At 37.1% G+C, this 17,466-nt stretch overlaps 1 protein-coding gene across 1 annotated transcript in view; it reads right to left on the reverse strand.

Moving 5' to 3' along the window:
* CNGB3 (cyclic nucleotide gated channel subunit beta 3) overlaps nt 1–17,466 on the reverse strand; it is a 142,136-nt gene that overhangs the window by 70,502 nt on the left and 54,168 nt on the right. The window contains exons 4-6 of the mRNA XM_030839258.1: nt 4,560–4,705; nt 2,684–2,812; nt 1,594–1,802 (exon numbers count right to left, since the gene is read on the reverse strand). Of these exons, the coding sequence (XP_030695118.1) occupies nt 1,594–1,802; nt 2,684–2,812; nt 4,560–4,705 (484 nt within the window). The remainder of the gene's footprint in view (nt 1–1,593; nt 1,803–2,683; nt 2,813–4,559; nt 4,706–17,466) is intronic.

The following is a 17,466-nucleotide window of genomic DNA, read 5'->3' on the forward strand; positions in this document are numbered from 1 at the left end:
AAGTTTAAAGGCTAAAACTATCTACTCTACATTAAAGAAACCATTAAACTTCATTTGAACAAACAAAGCAATTAGTTCCTGCTCTATATTTGTAGCTTGTGATAATGCATTTTAAATAGAGACCATTGAGTGTGTTTTTATTGGTTATTTTTCTTGGTTTTAACACTCCATGTGTGCAAAGACCTCTTATAAAATTGAAAATAAAAGTCTCTCTTTACTGATTTTGTCATTTTCCATTTGTCAAATATTGATTTTCTCCCTCCTTTGTGCATCTAATGGAGGTTGAAATTAGTGCCCCCTTTTTTGGGTGTTATTTCTTATTTGTACACATCATCTTCATTCATCAAACTGCCAGTGAACTTAGGGGATCATGCTGGTGAGTTAACTAATGCTCTGAAGTCCACACAAGGAATATTTTGAATAGATTTTTGCTATAGCTTTAGCTCTTGCCTTTAGAATTTCTTCCTAGAAAAGATTTCAAATATAGGGGGCATTCCTCAACAAATTATATATATATATATATATATTTTTTTGTGGTACGCGGGCCTCTCACTGTTGTGGTCTCTCCCGTTGTGGAGCACAGGCTCCGGACGCGCAGGCTCAGTGGCCATGGCTCACGGGCCCAGCCGCTCTGCGGCATGTGGGATCTTCCTGGACCGGGGCACGAACCCGTGTCCCCTGCATCGGCAGGCGGACTCTCAACCACTGCGCCAGCAGGGAAGCCCACAAATAGTATTTTTTAAAGAAAAAAATAACCCAAACTCCTTTTAGCTTTTTGATAACTTAAAATCATCTGGAAATTCAAAAGAAAATATTCAGGAGATTAAGGAGACTACCTCTCTTCTTCAAAAACATATATGAACCCAAGGTGCCATACACTTGGTTGCTCTGCTCTTCCTACTTTGACATTGGAGGAACTGTTCCATGCAGCCCTCACTGCGACTGTGATGAGGATATCACAGTGGACATCAGTTGGAAAGGAAGCATTGTTCTAGTTAGCTGGGGAAGGGCCCTGGGGTGGGGTGCAGGGTATAAGAGGCTGTATGATTTGGATGTGTACTTGTGAAAACATAGTCTTCTCTTTCTGTCTTAGATTGATTGGATTGGCTCTGAAATTCCCTCAACAGTGAGAATAAATCCAGGGGAAGATGATTTCTCCTAAGGGTAAGAATGATATTTCTGAAGTGGACCAAACACTGCATTTGATGATGAGGAATGAGGTGTGATGAATCTGGAAAGTGAAGAGTGAAAAGAAGATAGGCACCAGACACAGTTCTAGGCACCCTACCTGCATTAATTCATTCAGTCTTCTCATCAGTATTATGAAGGTACTATTGTTATTCCCATTTTTAAAATGAGGAAACTAAGGTACAGGGAGATGCATGGTCCCCAGCACGTGGTGAGTGCTCAGTGGTTGTTTTGTTATTGTTGTTGTTATTATTATTGTTATTATACTGGTGGTTCCAGTGGTTAGAGACTCATACATGCAGACAATCAGTCAGACATTAAGTAACACAATGCTGTTAATTTGTTTTTTTGTAGTTCAATCTGATATTCCTTTGTCAGTTTGTGCTTCTCCCAAACCCTACTTACTATTATGTCTCCTCTTCTAATAAACTGGAGTCTGGGCTGGATTAACAGCAAATCGAAAAGGTAGATGGCATCACATATGATGTCCGTAATAAGCCAGTAGCGTGCGTTGTTTGGTGTTTGATATGGGAAGATGATGCGCAACGGTATAAGCCAGCAGTTCCAGTTAAAGGCAATGGTGACAAGCAAGAGCCACAGGAGATAGAATCGATCTAGAAAAATAGAGACTGGAGTAATCCACATGGTAGGTAAAAAACATTAAAATAATTCTGTTGCTTAGTTTGGTAAAGTTGGGGCACTACCTACTGGAGATAAGCAATTTGTATAAGAGACTCTGTTTAAAACATTCAGCACAATTCTGCCCCTAGAGCCGAGGCACTGGGGTTTACGAGGGATAAGTCACCTTATCAGCTTTTCTGACATTAAGGAGTGTTCTTCCTGTCTCCCAGAAAATGGCCACTGAGTCTGTCCCCATGAGTGACTGTACTATTTAGATGAGGAAAGGGGAACCCAGGGAAAAGTCAGAGGTACCGTGTCCAGGAGAAATGACTCAAAGGGCTTTATGCTGGTTGGTAATTAAGCTGCAGGGTCACCCAGGGCTTGTGAGCCAAAGGCCACATCCTTGCCCACAGGGGTATGACTGAAGTGGGGAGGGGGCAAATCAGCCAGTGAAGGCAGTCCATGACCCTGTACACAGAGCTTTCCTCTGCCCAAGGGAAGCTGTAGGAGGGGATTTGTTCAATTGGATTAATTAACAATGTGAAGCCATGGAAGAAGACAACCATTTTATAATGATTTTTTTTGCGGGGTGTTCAGTGAACATATTACTTAATGCTTTGGGACTTCTTTTAGAAGTTAATTAGGGACAGGACAGGCCCTGGACTATTTTAAAAACACACAAGAATATTTTTATCTCTTATCTTCACTGGAAAGGGGAAAACAACCCATTGCAGATAATACAGTTTAAATTCTGCTTTCTAGATAGGTTCAGATCACTGGCTAGAGAAAATGGAAGCTGTCTGTGACTTTGGGTTTCGGGGGTTCTTGGTAACAGCCAGCCCTCCCACTGAGACAATCCACCATTTGATGGTACCTGTGTACGAATCTATGCTTTTTGGAAGTCTGATTCGCTTTAGGTACTCTGTTAGAGGCACCTTCTGATAATGTTCTTCTTTTAGCTTAGCACTGCTTTCTTGTGTTGATGATACAACTGTGGGCTTTGCTTTATAGGAAAAAAGAGATGAAAACATTTTTAAGAGGTTAGGTTAGCTTAATGAGAAAAAAGCTTGGATTTCTTGGAATCAAAACATTCCAAAATCTTCCCCTCTCAATACAGGCAGATGAGGCATTTCATGACATTTAAAATATTGCCATTTGTGAAAATATCCAAGTAATGAAAACATCAAAAGTTGGAAATAAATAGCAGGTTAAAGTTTAAATTAAGTGTCCTAAAGATGTTACAAATAGGATATTTTAAATACAAGTTTCATTCCCACATATTTTGGAACATAAATAGTTAGTGCTTTGGATTTACATTGAACAGAAACATTACAAATGTGCACCATTCCACAGGTTTCAGTTTCATGCTTCTTTTTATTTTAAGTCTTTATTGAATTTGTTACAATATTGCTTCTGTTTTATGTTTTGGTTTTTTGGCCGCAAAGCATGTGGGACTCAGCTTCCTGACCAGGGATTGAACCGGCACCCCCTGCATTGGAAGGCAGAGCCTTAACCACTGGACCACCAGGGAAGTCCCCTAGTTTCTTGCTTCTTTAGCTTCATTTATATCTTTCCAGTTATGGGTAAGTAAATCTCAAATATTCTTTTCAACAAATCTTTATCAAGCTATAATGACTATATGTTAGACCCTTCTTTTTAAAAAGAAACTATATATAATACATAGTTTATTTTGAAAATCCAACTTTCTTCCTACAGAATTATAAGAAAATCTTCAACTCCATCCTATGTAATTAACAATTTTGTTTTTATTTATCTGTTATTAAACAACACACTTTCTTCTCTACTTTTTCTATACATTTATAAACATTATTTTATTAAAGATTTTTTACAAATTAATTAATTAATTAATTTATTTTTGGCTGTGTAGGGTCTTCGTTTCTGTGCAAGGGCTTTCTCTAGTTGCGGCGAGCGGGGGCCACTCTTCATCGCGGTGCGCGGGCTATAAACATTTTGTATAGATGTAATTATGGTATATATATGTATATATACTATATATACATATATATACCATGTATCTATGTATATATGATGTATATATCACTTTTGTGCTCTACTTTATTGTACTTATTAATTTTTCATAAGCACATTTCTGTAATTATTAGATAGACTGATAATTGTCTCTCTCCTTATGTGACTAGTTCACTGATGTCCTTTGCTGTGTTGTGTACTCAGGTAGTATTCTTGTATTCTTATTATAAGTGCTTTGTTTATTATGGGTATTATTAATTAATATTTACAATAAAACTTTCTATAACAGATATTGTTGTTGGCCTGTGCATATTCTGTGGGCCAGAGGTCATGTGCAGAAGGCTCCTGCATCTCTCTGCCTTGGGGATTTCTCCCAGCTGCCTTGCTTAAAATGCTGGAGTATTAGCAACATTCCCCAGCAGCAACCCTCAGCCAACGAAGGACAGGAGTTGATGGGTTGATACCCCAGCTTCCTCTTCCTTCAGGATAATTCTGATGTGTCATCCACACAGATTTTCAGCTGGCTCAAGCCCCAGTGGCCCACAGCAGTAACGCTTTATTAACACACCTTTATTGTCTTAACTCCCTTCTCTGTCTCTCTTGCCCACCCTCACCTCCTGGAGCACCCTCAATATAAAATATTTATAGCTAAATCATTGTCTTGGGGTTGGCTTTTGGGGAACCCCAAACTAAAACATTTGCAAAATACATGTCCACTCATAACCTCCTTCTTCCTGGTACTTTGAGTTCACACTGCTCACCAGTTTGGGGGCTGCCTTCAGGTGAGGACATATCACCTTCCACCAACTTTCTCTTGTAGAAATCTGTTCTTTGACGCAATCTCCTCATTAGGTTGTGTAGCTGGGCATCGGCATACTCATTAATAACAGGGGCTCCAAGTGGTTTGCTTTTTGGACTAAATGAGAAGAAAAAAAAGGTGACCGAGTTGGACCCATGAGGAGAAACATACAGGGAAGGGATTAAGTCTCTTCACCTTCCTTATATACCCAAGATTATTAACTGCTCCTTTCTGCAATTGGATCGAACAACTTAAGCATTAAATTTGATGGAAATAGTGCTCATGCAATAAGATTTTCCATTGAAAAATTAGAATCCAGAAATAACAAAGGAGTATTCTTGACTGTGGTTCTGCCATTAGACTGTATAGTGAGAAGAAAAAAAGCTATAGTTGACAAAATAGGCAGAGTTGTAAGATGGCTCCTTTGTGTACATGTCCTGCATGATCCCAGGGAAAATCAATATGGTGGATTTTACTCCATAATTAGTTGTGTTATGTGGCTCAGTTGATTTTAAGATAAGGAAATTATATAGCTGGGCCTGATGTAACCAAATGAGCCCTTTAAAAGCAGAGAGTTTCTCCAGATGGTGACAGAAGAAAAAGTCAGAGATTTGAAGCACAAGCGGAACTTTACTTAAGAGAAATTCTCCATTTTGGGCTTTGAAGGAGAAAAGGGTCCCCTGATAAGAATTGCATGAGGCCTCTAGGAGCTGAGAGTGATCCCTGGCTAGTTAACAAGGAAACAAGGACCTCAGTCCTGCAACCATAAAAAACTGCATTTTGCCAATAATTTGAATGAGATTAGAAGGAGATTCTTCTTTGGTGCCTCCAGGTAAGAACCCAGCCAGGCCTGGCTGACACCTTGATATCAGCTGTGTAAGACCTTAAGCAGGGAACCCAGCCAAGCCCACCCAGACTTCTGATCTATGGAACTGTGAGCTTGTAAATGGGTGTTGTTTTAGGTCTCTAAAATTGCCATAATTTGTTATTCAGCAGTAGAAAACTAATATATCTAGTGTGCTTTAATGAACTTCCCTTCTAAGAAAACACATAAAGCATAACATAAAGTAAGTCACCTACATACGAACGAGTTCCAGTCCAAGAGCATGTTCGTAAGTCCAATTTGTTCATAAGTCCAACAAAGTTAGCCTAGGTACTCAACTAACACAATTGGCTATATAGTACTGTCCTGTATTAGGTTTATAATACTTTTTTTTCACACAAATAATACATTAAAAACAAACAAAAAATAAAGAAAACATTTACAGTTTTACAGTACAGTACCTTGAAAAGTACAGTAGTACAGTACATCAGCTGGCATCCAGGGGCTGGCATCGAGTGAACAGGCAAGAAGAGTTACTGACTGGAGGAGGGAGAGGAGGTGGGAGATGGTAGAGCTGAAGGATCATCAGCAACAGGAGACAGAGGGCAAGCTGCAGTTTCACTCATGCCTGCCATTGATGGCACATGTTCTGGTTCCTTGCTGGATTCAATTCTATCTACCCTTTTGAAAAAATTATCCAGTGATGTCTGGGTAGTAGCTCTTTTTCTCATCATAAATGACACGGTAGCACTGGATTGCATTCTGAATGGCTGCTGCAACCTTCATGTACCGTTCTATGTTTGGGTCCTGTGCCTCAAAAACTAACAGTGACTCCTCAAATAAAGAAAATCCCCTTGCCATTCCCTGCATCGTGAATCTCTTTCATTCTTCAGTTACTTCTTCTTCCTCTTGTCTCTCTTTGTCCTTCCTCTGGGCCTCCAATTCCACCAGGTCTTCATTAGTAAGCTCCTTGTGTTGCACAGCAAGGAGCTCAGTGAAATTGTCCTCTTGCAGATCTAGCTCCAGCTTCTCACTGAGAGTCACTAAGTTGCTGAAGACCTCTTTGGATTCCGCATCCACCTTCTCAAATCCACAAAAATCACGACCAAACTGCGGGCAAAGGTTCTTCCAAACTCCATTCATGGTGACGGCTGTAACCTCATGCCAAGCAAAGTCAATGTTTTTTTTTTATGGCCTCGTAGATGTTATTGTCCTTCCAAAATTGTCACAAGATTGTTCCTGATTTGTCACTCACCTTTACTGCCTGATGAAAAGTGTGACATAAATATTTCTTGAAAGTCCCTATAACTCCCTGGTCCATGGGTTGGATGAACGATGAAATATTCAGTGGCAGATTCACTACTTTGACGCTGGGATGAAAGTCGTCCATGAATGGGAGGTGGCCCGGAGCATTGTCCAGCAGCAAAAGAATTTTGAATGGGACATCCTTCTCCAAGCAATATTACTCTACCTCCGGGATAAAGGGTGGAAAAACTAATCCTGGAAAATGGCCTGTGCAACCTGGACTTTGGAGTTACTCTTCCACACAACAGGAAGAGAGCCCTTGGCTATGTTTTTAAGGGCTCCTGGGTTCTCTGAATGATAAACTAAGAGAGGCTTCAGCTTCATATCACCAGAAGTATTGCCACCAAACGACAGAATTAGCCTATCCTTTGCTGCTTTATAGGGTGGCATCAACTTTTCCTCCTTATTGATGTAACTTTGGTCTGGTATCCCTTTCTGGCACAGTCCTGCCACATTCACATTAAAAACCTGCTTGGGCAAATACGTGCATTCATCAATAATTTCTTGAAGCATTTCAGGAAATTCCTGGGCAGCTACCGTATCTGCACTCACTGCCTTGCCACTTACTTTTTTTTTTTTTTGCCACTTACTTTATGTTGTAAATGTTGGCTCTAGTCTTGAATCGATAAAACCAGCCATGACTGGCATTAAAAGATGTGCCCTCTGATACTTCACTGTGTTTCTTCTTCAAGTCTTCATAAAGGGTTTTAGCTTTCTCTTGAAACAGCATTAAGCGGAGCAGGACTCAATGCTGATGCTGATCCTGTGTCCACAGGATGGAGAAGTTTCTCCATCTCCTCCATCACTTTTCCACGATTCTTCAATATTATTGTCAGCATCATTGGCACAGCAGACTTCACATGTTCCATGACCTTGTCCTTGTTCTTTAGAATCATGCCGATGGTTGAATGATTTATGTTATAAAAGTGAGTGATGTCTACCATCTTTTCACCTCACTCTCCTCTCTCAGTTATTTTCACTTTTGTTTCCATCATTATTGCTTGGTACTTCTTAGCAGTAACAGCTACATCACTGCTGCTTTTACGTTTGCTTCCAGACATCCTGGGCTTGAAATAAAGATACTGTACTACTGTACTCTATATAATATTGTATACTAAAATACACAAAAGCACAACCACTTGTAGAGAATGCATGCATGTGACAATGTACGCCAGACACATGAACTAACTTAAATGATTGGACATGTGAACGTATGTTCATGTCTTTGAAAGTTTGCAACTTGAAAGTTCATAGGTAGGGGACTTACTGTATAAACTAGTATACTTCATAATGATCTAAGTTTCCTCACAGCTTTTCCTCAAAGCTCTAACTCACTCTCTACCTTCCTTCTGAGTATGACACTGGGTCTACACGGTCCCCCATAAGTTCTATACGTTCTCACCTCCTCAAATCCATATTTGCCCTTTCCATCTCACTTCCAAACTGGAACCCATGCGGTTCACATTGGAAATGGATAACCTGTGGATTCCATTTAAAGAGCCCCTCTCCACTAATAGCCATTTTCCACCAGGTCCACAAATATATCATAAATCTAGTTGTTTACAAATTCCCCAACCATTGGTGTCTTTCTCTCTCTCCTTGTAATTATCATAGTATAACTTATACCTCTTTCAAATGTCTAAAGCCCTGCTTCAGCATCAAGATTCTTCAAGTGTGTCCCACTAAGACCTCTATAAACCATTCAAGAATGGAGAAGATGGAGCTGCAGTGGAAGAAAATCTGATACATTGTACACAATACAGAAATAGGAGGACATTCAGTCTACAAAACCAAGAAAACCTTTTTTTCTGAGTAAGATGTGTTGTCATTTATATCATTTAATAAATTTCTGCTTAAAAATCTTAGTCTGCTTAGAAGTTTATTCATCCATCAAATCAGTTATTGTACTGATTTGAACTTTCTACTGAAAGTTTCTATTTGTACTTTCTACTGAAATAGAAAGATAAGTTAAACAGATACTAGCTCTATGGATGTTCATAGTTTAATGGGGGAGACAAGGATGTAAATAAGTAGCTAATAATAAGTAATAAAAATATGTACAAAATGCTATGCTCATACTGAACTTGGCCTGGGGTATCAAGGAGTGGCTTCACAGAGAAAGCATCCTAAGTCTGGAGGGATTAGAAGGTCTTTGACAGAAAAATGAAATAAGGGCCTTCCAGGCCTTTAGAACAATATGTTCAAAGATGTGAAAAAAATATGACATGTTCAGCAAGTATTTTGGCGTGACTGGAAGACAGTGTGTATGTGGAGGGCACCAGGTGGTGGGGTGTGTCTGAAGTGATGGTGGTTAGGTCTGGAAAGGTGAGTGGGGTCAGCTTATGATGGTTCCTGTATGATCTGCTTAGTAGTTTAAACATTGACCTATGGGCTAAAGGGAACCAATAGAGAATATTAAGCAAATGCGGGGTACGAGCAGATAGAAGTGTTGGAAAAGTAACAATAATCCAATATTATATACTGTGTTCCAAGGCCACAACCTTGGAATTTGCTGACATTTAAGGAGTAGCACAAGTAAAGGAACCGAGAAGTAGCAGTGAGAGAGGTAAAGCTGAGAGAGAAAAATATCGCAGAAGTTGGGGAAGGTAAGAGTTTGACAAAAGAAGTCAGTACACAAAGTGAGTAAGATGGGGACCAGGGGAAGACTTTAATTTAGCAAGTAAGATTTCATTTTTAAGAAAATTCGTTGGGGAAAAGTGTAATGTCATCAAATTTTGTCATTTTTCTCTTCATTTGTCTTAACAAGTATTTTGTAAAAGAAGTACTTAGAACCTGCCTTTGTTCTCTAAATAATATTTTAGATTTCCATTCATTAGTTCCTAAATTCATTTAAAAGAAGTATTTATTTCTTATAATAAGATCTTCTTGAATAATTTTTGGCTTTTGCAAACTTTGCTAGATTCTTCTTAATTAATGCCTAATTAAGAATTAATTCATTTTTCAATGACTTAACTCATTTAAAAAATTCCAGTTGGTCAAAATCTTTAAAACCTGCTATTTCTTTCTTGAATAACAGACAGGAATTAGGTAAAGAAAATTATACTCCAGGAAAGGTGTGACCAAAATGGAGGAGTAGGGAGACCCTGAATTCACCTCCTCCCACAAGTACATCCAAATTACAACTATCTATGAGCAACTATCTAACAGAGCAACTACGTATGAGAAAGACCTGAAGACTAGCAGAAATAATTTTACAATGAAAGATATAAAGATGGGACCACAACAAGATGGGTAAGAGGGGTGGAGACATGGTATATTCAGGACCCACATTCCTGGGTCAGTGATCCACAAATGGGAGGAATATCACAGTCACAGAGGTCCTCCCCAAGGAGTGAGGGATCTGAACCCCAAATTGGGCTCTTCAGACTGGTGGTCCTGCATTGGGGAGATGAACCCCTGTAGTGTCCAGCTTTGAAAACCAGTGGGGCTTATGTTTGGGAGAGCCAGAAGACTACAGGAAACAATGACTCTGCTCTAAACAGGTGCATGTAAAATCTCACTCTCTACGTGTCTTAGCACAGAGGCAATAGTTTAAGAGGAACGTGGGTCAGATCCCCTTGCTCATCTTGAAAAGCCTCCTGGAGAGGCAGGAGGCAACTGGGTCTCCTCCTGGGGATGGAAATGCTGGCTGCAGCCAGTTTTGGGAGCTTGTTGCACTGTGTGGACACTGGTGCTGGAAAGTGTCATTTAGGATCCTCCCTCTAGCATATTAGCACTGGGGGCTTACCTGCCTACCAGTGGACTGGCACCAGACCCACTGCCTCTTATCCATGAACGGATCTGGCTGTGACCACTGGCAGGCTGGTACTAGTCTTGTGGCCCCACGACCCCAGGCTTAGCAGCCAGGCATGTGGGGACGTGCCCCACCTACCACTGGGCCACAGTCACTGCATGAAGCAAGGCTTTGCAGTCAAGTGGGCTGGGGAAAGCCTTGCTTAACAGCGTGCCCACAGAAGTCAGACCTACCACAACAGACGGGGGCTCACAGCCCACATGGGGCACGCTTAGAGCATATATCTCTGGTGACCACAACAGTATAAGACTAGAAATCAACTACAATTTTAAAAAATGCAAAACACACAAACACTTGTAGTCGAAACAATATGCTACTAAACAACCAATGGGTCAATAAAAATATCCAAGAGAAAATAAAAAAATACCTGAAGACAAATGTAAATGAAAACAAAACATTCCAAAATTAATGGGAGGCAGCAAAAGCAAGTTCTAAGAGGGAAGTTTATAGAGATACAGACCTACCTCAGAAAGCAAGAAAAATCTCAAATAACACTCTATCCTTAAATCTAAAGAACTAGAAAAAACAAGAACAACCAAAACTCAAAGTTAGAATGAAGGGAATAATAAAGTTCCAAGCAGAAATAAATGAGAGACCAAAAATAAATAAATAAATAAATAAATAAATAAAATAAATAGAAAAGATCAATGAAACTAAGAGCTGGTTCTTTGAAAAAATAAACAAAATTGACAAACATTTAGCCAGACTCATCAAGAAATAAAGAGAAATAAATAAATAAAATCAGAATAAATAAAATAAAATAAAATAGATAAATAAAATCAGAAATGAAAGAAGTTTCCTTTGATACTGCAGAAATACAAAGGATCATAACATGAGCAATTATACACCAATAAAATGAAAAATCTGGAAGAAATGGATAAATTCCTAGAAATGTACGATCTTCCAAAAGTGTATCAAGAAGAAATAGATAAATATGAACAGACCAATTATCAATAATGAAAGTGAGTCTGTACTAAAAAATCCCAATGATCCCATCTTGTCCAGGACAAGATATTTATGATAAAAACTCTCAACAAAGTGGGTAAAGAAGGAACATACCTCAACATGAAAAAGGCCATGTATGACAAATCCACAGCCAACATCTTACTCAATGGTGAAAAGCTGAAAGCCTTTCCTCTAAGTTCAGGAACACGATAAGTATACTCTTGCCACTTTTATTCAACATAGTATTGGAAGTCTTAGTCACAGCAATCAGACAAGAAATAAATTAAAAGCTTTCAAATTTGAAAAGAAGAAGTAAAACTGTCACTATTTGAAAATGACATGGTAATATATATAGAAAATCTTTGACACCAGCAAAAAACTATTAGAACTAATGAATGAATTCAGTAAAGTTGTAGGATACATAATTAATATACAAAAATCTGTTGCATTTCTAAACACTAATAATGAACTAACAGAAAGAGAATTAAGAAAACAATCCCAGTCACTACTGCATCCAAAAAAAAAAAAAAAAAATACCCATGAAAAAAATCCTACCAAGGAGGCAAAAATCTGGTACTCAAAATATCAATGTCATTTTTCACAGAACTTGAAGAAATCATTCTAAAATTTGTATGGAAACACAAAAGATCTCTAACAGCCAAAGCAATCCTGAAAAAGAGAAATGATGAATTTATCATGCTTTCTGATTTCAAACTTTGTAACAAAGCTAGTGTAATAAAAACATTATGGTACTGACCAAAAACACACATATAGAACAATGGAACGAAATAAAGACTCCAGAAATAAACCCACACGTATATGGTCAATTAAATATGACAACGGAAACAAGACTATACAATGGAAAACTCTTCCATAAATGGTGTCGGGAAAACTGGACAGCTACATGCAGAAGAATCAAACTGCACTACTTCCCCACACCATATACAAAAATAAACTCATAATGTATTAAAGAATTAAATGTAAGACCTGAAACCACAAAACTCCTGGAAGAAAACATAAGCAGCATGCCCTTTGACATTGGTTTTAGCAATATTTTTTGTATCTGTCTCCTCAGGCAAGGAGAACAAAAGCAAAAATAAACAGATGTGATTACATTGAACTATAAAGCTTTTGCACAGGAAAGGAAACTAGCTACAAAATAAAAATTCAGCTTACTGACGGGGAGAATATATTTGCAAACAATATATGCAATAAGGGATTAATATCCAAACTATACAATGAGCTCATACAGCTCCACATCATAAAAACAAAAAAACCTGATTAAGAAATGGGTGTAGGATCTGAATAGACATTTTTCTAAAGAAGACATACAGATAACCAAAAGACACATGAAAAGTTGCTCAACGTTAGTAATCATCAGGGAACTCCAAATCAAATCCACAATGAGATATCACCTCACACCCATCACAATGGCTATTAAAAAATTACAGGAGTATGTGAGGATGTGGAGAAAAGGGAAACCTCATGCACTGTTTGTGAAAGTGTAAATTGATGCAGCCACTATGGAAAACAGTAAGAGGTTTCTCAAAAAGTTAAAAATAGAACTACCATATGATCAAGAGAATCCACTTCTGGGTATTTGCCCAAAGAAAATAAAACACTAATTGGAAAAGGTATATGCACAACAATGTATATTGTAGCACTATTTACAGTAGCCAAGATATTGAAGCAACCTAAGTGTCCATTGGTAGACAAATGGATAAAGAAGATGTGGCATATATATATAAAATATAATATTATTCAGCCTTAAAAATAATAAAATATTGGCATTTTTTACAACATGGATGGATCTAGAGCATTACCCTAAGTGAGATAAATCAGCTAGAAGAAGACAAATAATGTATGATCCCAATTATATGTGGATTCTAAAAACAAATAAATAAAACAAAAGTATAACAGTCTATAGATACATAGAACAAATGGGTGGTTGCCAGAAGGGAAAAGGTAGGGGTAGGTAAAACTGATGAAAGGGATTAAGAGGTACAGACTTCCAGTTATAATATAAATAAGACACATGATGTAATATACATCATAATAAATATGGTCAATAATATTTAATAACTTTATCAGGGGACAGATGGCTACCACACTTATGGTGGTGATCATTTCATAATTTATGAAAATGTCAAATCTCCATGTAGTATACTTAAAAATAACATAATATTGTACATCAACTATATTTCAATAAAAAAGAATATTATTTTCTAATTTGGGAAGTTTGGGATGGGGAGAGGAGCAGGTCAGTTTTTTCAGTCTTGTATTTGTATTAATTAATGATAAATTCAGAGAGATGTCCTCAAAAGTTACATTTGAAGAAAAGAAATCTGATTTGAATAAGTGGAAATTTTTGTAGGATTAAATTTCTGAACAAAAATACTTGAAATTTGCACAAAATTCTGATTTTTATCAATGTATCTTGTGCTCTATCACAAAACCTACAAATTTTAAGCAAAAACTTGGGTCATTAATATATAACTTAACCAATTCTCACTTTGCTGTCTTCTCACATTTACCTCTAAATACTGTGAAAACTTTGAGTTGCTTGTCATATTTCATTTCTACATATGGTATAGTTTGTAAACATTAATTTGTACATATGATAATGTACATATGGATATTACGATCCACAAGTTCCTAACCTAAATTATTCTTGATCTGTGTAGGACAGCCTATGATACATTTATGGCTACAAATATTGTTTGCAAACCTCTTCCAGCAGTCTACTCTCTAGATCTCTTCTTCTGTTAATCTGTAAGTGCTGGAGGTTGTGTACATAACACTTATTTTTATTGTTATGAATCACATTCTAATGGTCCATAATAAGTGTGGTGGTGCCTAAGTTTGTTAAAAGTTAAGTGACTACTTAAGACTAAAGTCACCAAAAAGTTACAAAAATATTGCCACATAGATTTTAAATTTATATCCGTAAGTCCCATATGTACACGTATATGCACACATATACACATACAAACACATCAACAACATAAGAAGAGTAACCCTTTCCAAACCTTTACCCAATTAGAAAGAGAATTTGGGTTTCTTTTATAGCATATCAATATCAACATGAAATAGTCTTAATACTAATACATTTCATTTTAATAAACATCTTAAATTCCCTAAAGAATTTCAGGTTTGAGAGTAAAGTAAGCAACAACTATATAATTTATTTTATACAATACCAGACTAAATGAGTCAAAGAATATGTTCACAAATGTTCCTGAAAATTGGTGTCTTGGGGAAGTTGAGATGCATTTTGAATGTCACATTCATTTATGCTACAGATATTTTTGCACACTAGTTTTCATCAGGAAAGATACCATACTCTGTATTCACTTTGAAGATTCTTTAGTTAATAGCCCTCTCTTTCATTTTACATGTGCCCTTACATTTGTTCTTACTTATTAGCTTCCTCTGAGTAAATTTCTCTTTTCTTTAAGAATTGATCTGTTAGAATGTGCTATGGACTGAATATTGTCCCCCCCAAATTCATATGTTGATATCATAACCCCCAATGTGACTATTTGGAGATGGGACCTTTAGGAAGGTAATTAAAGTTAAATAGGGTCATAAGAGTGAGATCCTAATCCAACAGGATTGGTGTCCTTATAAGAAGAGGAAGAGACACCAGAGAGCTCTCTCTCTCTCTCTGTACATTTACAGAAGAAAGGCCAAGTGAGGACATAATAAGAAGGTAGCTGTCTACAAGCCAAGAAAAGAAGTCTTTACAAACTATGACAGTCCTTTGATCTGGACTTCTAGCTTCCAGAACTGTAAGAAAATAAATTTCTGTTGTTTAAGCTGCCCAGTCTGTGGTATTTTGTTATGACAGCCTGAGCAGACTATTACAGAATGCTTACATGTCTAGAAAAAAAAAAGGGTAAAGCTATTTTAAAAAGCAGATAAAAAATTAGATCAAGAAAATAGGCTGAATGCCATAAATCTCTATAAATGACAGAAAAGATAATTAAGAAAATCTACAGTGATGGAAAACAGGAAATTGTTAGCTGGAAAATAGGAAATGTGAGAAGTTTCTTAGTGACAGAAGGTACATGGCTTCATGTACTCATTAACTCAATTTAATTCTCAAAAATTCTCACAAATTGTGAAGCTCTTAGAACAGGCCACTGTTGTTATTATTAATGAAGAAAACCACTACCTAAAACACTCACAGATGTTTCTTGCAAAGTGAGACGGGTTCTGGAAGTACTCTACCCTTGAAGAGGGTGGTTCAAGAGCCACAGTCTACGATTAGGGTGATTATATGAGGAACAATGTTCACAGTAAGTGAAGTAGGTTGACTTCTTTCTCACCAAGTCTGCATGGAGTGGATGAAAGCAGAAACAATTGTCTCTAGGGTGGGGCAGTAATATGAGCTTTGGACTGGAGAAGCAGAGCTGTAACCCAGGTGTTTGGCAAAACTCAGAGGGAATAGGGGACTATATGCCCAGACAATGAGTTAGTGTTATACCCTTAGCAATTTTTAAATTAAAGTATAGTTTATTTACAAAATTGTGTTAGCTTCAGGTGTACAGCATAGTGATACAGGTTTTTGGCTGATGTAATTTCAGATATTCCATTATAGGTTATTACAAGATATTGGGTATAATTCATAGTGTTTTACTGTAATCCTTGTTGCTTATCTATTTTTTTCTTAGCAATGTTTTCCCCCACAATCACTGTAGAAAGAAGACAGTAAATGGAACAGAATCCATAACAATGGCTTATCACGTGGTGGGATGAATTGAGGAGGTAGAGTGAGAGAGGGTTTAGTGGGACTGATCTTCCCCAGGTGACAGCAATTAAGGGGGGCAATGTCTGCAGAGAATTAAAAAAAATATACGTAACTAAAAGTCAGCCTTTTTATTGTCACTATGTGCTGATAGTAAACAATGTTGATTATAAAATACTTCCATCCCTAAGGTAGACCACATCTATTATCTCCCTTTGTATACAGCTGATCTACTGAAGTTATAGAGAATTTCAATACAATGATGATCACACAAGCCAAAGATTGTCAAACAATTGTGCAAAATCAGCACTATGAGAAGCATTAAAGAAAACAAAAACTAATACCTGAGGAAATGAACAAAACAGACAATAATTTTTATAAAAGATTTATATCTTCATGGAGATAAGAGAGGGAATCTATTTTATGTTACTTAGAATGTTAATTGTGAAAGACAATCAACTAGAGACTTGGAGATAAAAATTTTAACCATTCAAAAATCAAAAATAAAATAACAACAACAATAAAAACAAAAAAATTTATGAGATTAGCTAAATTACAGAATGGACAAAACTGAAGAGAGAATTAGTAAGCTGAAGAATTCTCCCAGAATATAACACAGAAGGACAGGAAATATAAAAGCATGCAAGACGTGGTAAGAGGATTGATGGTAAAAAAGGTAAGTAAGACATGAAAGATACATCTAGAAGTTCTAACAAAAGCTAGTTAAGTTCCCAAAGGAGAGAATAGAGAAAAAGAAGGAGATAAATTAATTAAAACTATAGAGAAACCTTTTTTATAGAACTGAAGAAATGCACAAGTTTTTAGATTTAAAAAGGTCACCAAATGTGAGTGAGATAAGTAAGAGAAAACCCAAACCTAGCAAACTGTTTAAATCTCAGAACATTAAGATTAAAGAGAAAAATACTAAAAGCTTCCAGAGGTGGAAAAAATTACCTATAAATAAAGAAGCATTAGATTGGCATGAGATTTCTTATTGGCACTACTGGATACTAGAAATTTCTAGAAAATATTAGAAGACTTAGCAATTTCTAAGGGAAAATGAATTTTTCTTGAACTCCATGGTGTCAAACCTTATGTAAGACCAGCTCTTTGCTTTGCTCAGGAAGACTTAACCTTCCAAGCATAGCTCTGACTTGCTTATAAAGCAGTAAATTCAATATTCATATCAGGTGTTGTATGGAGGCTTCTTCCTCTGATGCTAGGAATATAAT

This window comes from Globicephala melas, chromosome 17 (assembly GCF_963455315.2).
Source record: "Globicephala melas chromosome 17, mGloMel1.2, whole genome shotgun sequence".
NCBI classification, from domain to species: domain Eukaryota; kingdom Metazoa; phylum Chordata; class Mammalia; order Artiodactyla; family Delphinidae; genus Globicephala; species Globicephala melas.